Source organism: Zophobas morio, unplaced genomic scaffold (assembly GCF_036711695.1).
Source record: "Zophobas morio isolate AGI-343-1 ecotype UQ-CSIRO unplaced genomic scaffold, CSIRO_AGI_Zmor_V1 ptg000012l, whole genome shotgun sequence".
Lineage (NCBI taxonomy): Eukaryota > Metazoa > Arthropoda > Insecta > Coleoptera > Tenebrionidae > Zophobas > Zophobas morio.
In genome coordinates, this window is record NW_026972117.1 from 26,373,017 (window position 1) to 26,377,630 (window position 4,614).

Consider the following 4,614-nt stretch of genomic DNA (forward strand, 5'->3'; position numbering starts at 1 on the left):
TTTGGTACTTGTAGAATGTTACACATGTTTTAGCATGGCCGACTAGTATAAAGATTATGGCCTGTCCAAGAGGTGCGATACGTGTTGCCATCTATTAATAATTACACTTAATAATTTAGCAAAATTTTTATTTGACTTGACATTATGGGACTTCAAAACGTGTAATGGTGGTTTGTTTGGGTATGAATGCCTTTGTGCCTTTCAAAAGGTGTTAATAATTCTTTTGTCGATTTTGAATTATTAATAGATGGCAGCACGTATGGTACCTTTGGCATTCCGTTGGACAGGCCATAATCTTTATACTAGTCGGCCATGGTTTTAGTTATTAAAGTTATAATTAAAACAAGCCTCTTTCTTATAACAAATGAAACATGGTGTCAGTGTGGGATTAATAATAATGGATTATTAGGAAAACGATCAGCCACCTAAACAAATACAACAGATGGATGTATCGTAAGTGCAAGTTCCCAAATTGAGGTTAGGATAACCACGTGCAAATTCAAATACTGCAAATTCACAAAAATCCAAGTCATCTGAAGAAAGTAACAATAAATACTAACATGGCACAAGAAATGGGAATGTTTCGAAGGCCCCCAGAGTTGGATTTTTCAACAAACGTATCGTTCAAATGGGATTTATGGAAACAACAATTTGAACTTTTTCTAATGGCAATTTCGAAAGAGGACGAGACAGAAAAAAGGAAAATAGCGATCTTTCTCAACGTAGTAGGGGAAGAAGGAGTAAAAATTTACAATTCCTATAAATTAGGTGAGCAAGCAGACTTAACTCTCGCAATTGTTTTAAATAAGTTCGGAGACCATTGCAAACCGAGAAGAAACGTGATCTACGAGAGGTACTGTTTCCTGAAAATAAGACAAAAGGAAGGACAGAGCTTTGATGCCTACGTAACTGAATTAAAAAATGCAGCGATGAAATGTGAGTATGGAAACCAACAAGACTCCATAATTAGAGATCAAATTATATTCAACGTAAGAGAAACACGTCTACAGGAACAACTAATTAACGAAAAAGATATTACGTTAGAGAAAACACTAGAAAAGTGCAGAAGTGCCGAAATAAGTAAATTCCAAATCAACGAGTTTTCCAAGGGAAATCAGCATCCTATGGCAAATGTGTCAGCGATCAACAAGAAAAAACAACCAATGAAGCAGATGAAAACTGGGAAACCAACTACGAAAATAATTAATATTGATGGAATCACTGCGGAAGAAAACACTTGGTACGAAGAAGTGGAAATTCAAGGTCAAAAATTAAATTGCAAAATTGATACTGGTGCTCAAGTATCAGTACTTCTGTATAATGACTTCAAATCACTGAACACGAAGAAGAAATTGCAGCCTACAAATGTCACACTAGTAGCGTATGGAAATAAAAACTTCAAAATTACTCCAGTTGGACAAGTGACACTGAAACTGAAAGTTGGAAATCAAATAGCAGAAGTTAATTTCGTCGTCGTTAACCCTAGTTCTGGTGCTATTCTTGGGTTACAAGATTGTCTAAAATTGCAATTAATTTCCAGATCAACCAAAGTAAATGAGCCACAGAAGTACATTCACGAGTTAACAATGGAAATGGTTACTGAAAAATACAAATCAATCTTCAATGGCATTGGAAAAATTCCAGGAACACATCACATCACTGTAAGCTCAGAAGTCAAGCCAGTAATTAATCCACCAAGACTGGTCCCTTTAAGTCTACATACAAGACTGAAAACAACTTTGGAAAAATTCAGCAAAGAAGGAATCGTCAGCAAAGTCAGCAAACCAACGAAATGGGTGAATAATTTGGTAATCATCGAGAAACCAAATGGTGAACTACGCCTGTGCCTTGATCCAAAAGATCTGAACACTGCAATTCAGAGGGAAATATATCAAATTCAAACACCGGAAACCATCATTGCACAACTAAGCAACAAAGAATATTTTTCCGTCTTCGACATGTGTCAAGGGTTTTGGCAAATTGTTTTGGATGAAGAAAGCTCCGAGTTATGCACGTTCAATACACCTTTTGGTCGATATAAATTCAATCGTCTTCCATTTGGTCTAAAATCCAGTCCAGAGGTATTCCAAAAGAAAAATGAAGAAATGTTTGGAGATATCCCAGGAGTACACGTGTACTTTGATGACATTATAATCTCAGGTGAAGATGAAAGAGCGCATGATCGTAATTTGCAATTGTTTTTAAATAGAGCAGCTCAAAACAATGTTAAATTAAATTCAACCAAAGTTCAATTTAAAGTAAAAACTATTCGTTATTGTGGTCACATTATTAGTAAAAATAGTGTAGCAATGGATTCAAAATTCACTAAAGCAATTACTGAGCTTCAAATTCCTAAAGACAAAAAACATTTGTTAAAATTTCTTGGTATGCTTAAGTATTTAAGTAAATTCATACCGAATATGTCCCAAATTTCAGCTCCATTGCGTGAATTAACTAAAGAAAATACACCATTTCAATGGGATAAAATTCACACAGAAAGTTTCAATAAACTAAAAGCTATTATAGCCAAACCACCAACATTAGGTATATTTACTAGTAATCAACAACTAAAAATACAAACTGATGCCTCAAAAGATGGAGTAGGTGCAGTTTTATTGTCCAATAATAATCAGCCCATAGCATTTGCATCTGCAGCTTTAAGTTCTAACAAACAAAATTGGGCACAAATTGAAAAGGAAATGTATGCTATTGAATTTGCTTGTAAAAAATTTCATTATTATACCTATGGTAGACATGTTATTGTTAATTCTGATCACAAACCATTAGAGTCAATTTTCAAAAAAGGAATAAACCAAATTTCTGCTAGGCTACAACGCATGCGATTACAATTGCTCAAATACGAAATAACTGTTGAATATTTGCAGGGTTCACAAATGTTTGTTGCAGATTATTTATCCAGATCGTTTTTAAATGAGATAGAACCTGATAGTGTAGATTTTACAGTTCACACACTACAAAAGGAAATTGTAATTTCAGATGGAAAGCAGAACCAAATTAAAGAAGAAACAAAAAATGATCAAGATCTAAAACAAATTTTACATTTTTATGAACATGGTTGGCCTAATAATGTTAAACAATATTCAAAGGTAGTTAAACATTTTTGGAAAATTAAACATGACATTACAGTTAATAATGGTATTATATATTTTAATGAACGAATTGTAGTTCCTCAATCGTTACAAAGTTATATGTTAAAAATTTTACACGAAACCCATCTAGGTATAGAAAAAACCAAAGCTAGAGCTAGAGAAGTATTGTATTGGTTAGGCATGTGTAAAGACATATATGAATATATATCAGGCTGTGAAATGTGTGAGAAGTTTAATAGAAATCCGCAAAAGGAACCTCTTATGTCGTATGAATGTCCAACGCGACCATGGTTTCGAATTTCAGCTGATATAGCTTATTATGCTGGTAATGAGTATCTTGTTGTGATTGACTCATATAGTAAATGGATTGAATTGAAAAAGTTGAAATATAAAGATTCTCATGAGTTAATCAAGCATTTTAAAGAAATTTTTTCACGACAAGGTATTCCTGAAGTCCTTATTGCAGATAATATGCCATTTAACAGCTTTAATTTCAGAAATTTCGCGAATCAGTGGAATTTTAAAGTCATTACTACTAGCCCAAATTATCCGCAATCTAACGGACTAGCTGAGAAAGGTGTAGGAATAGTAAAAAATTTGTTTCGAAAAAATACTGATATAGACTTAGCACTGTTAGAGTATAGGACAACACCAATTGTAACTTTAGGATTTTCACCAAGTCAGTTACTAAATAATAGACGTTTAAGATCAAAATTACCTGTCAATAACAAATTATTAAATACTGAAAATATAAACCCGAAATATGTACATGATAAATTAAAATCTAGTCAGATAAATCAAAAAAAGTACTATAATAGAAGTGCAAAAACATTGTCTTCATTTGAACCGGGTCAAAATGTGTATGTAAAGAATCATAACAATTGGGAAAAGGGAAAAGTAGAAGATAAATACGACACACCGCGGTCTTATATTGTAAAAACTGAGCAAGGTCAAGTGTTTAGGAGAAATAGACGTCACCTTCGTGAATCGAAAAAGGAGTTTGTTCCGCGTGGTAATGTTGTCGATCCAATTTCTGATTCTGAAAATGAGACATGTACCCCTAGTATGAATAATTCGACCCCTTTTAAAACTGTGTCATCCCCAACAAAAATTAATAATGATGTAAATGTATGTTCAGGTAAGGAACCTGTAAGTCGACCTCACAGAAATAGAAATATGCCATCCAAATACAAAGATTATGAAGTGTACAGTGTTCCTTCAACCTTCCAATAGTTTTGTAATCTTAGTGAGGGGGGTGTTACAAGTGTTATTGGCATCCCTGCCATTTAGTGAGAATAAGTTAAGTTGGCAATGACCAACATTAATGTACTATGTATTTTGGTACTTGTAGAATGTTACACATGTTTTAGTTATTAAAGTTATAATTAAAACAAGCCTCTTTCTTATAACAAATGAAACACATTATGTATTTTATACATGGTAATGGCTACCTACATCCTAGTTATGTGAAAAGAAGAATACATACAACAAATAAAGAACAAAC

General features: G+C 33.3%; 1 protein-coding gene across 1 annotated transcript; it reads left to right on the forward strand.

The window, feature by feature from the left end:
* The first annotated feature begins 560 nt into the window (after positions 1-560).
* Positions 561-4,343, forward strand: LOC135128244 (uncharacterized protein K02A2.6-like). Its single transcript, XM_064055143.1, has 2 exons — positions 561-3,789; positions 4,249-4,343. The coding sequence occupies exons 1-2, from the start codon at positions 561-563 to the stop codon at positions 4,341-4,343; spliced, it is 3,324 nt and encodes a 1,107-aa protein (XP_063911213.1).
* The last annotated feature ends 271 nt before the right edge of the window (positions 4,344-4,614 follow it).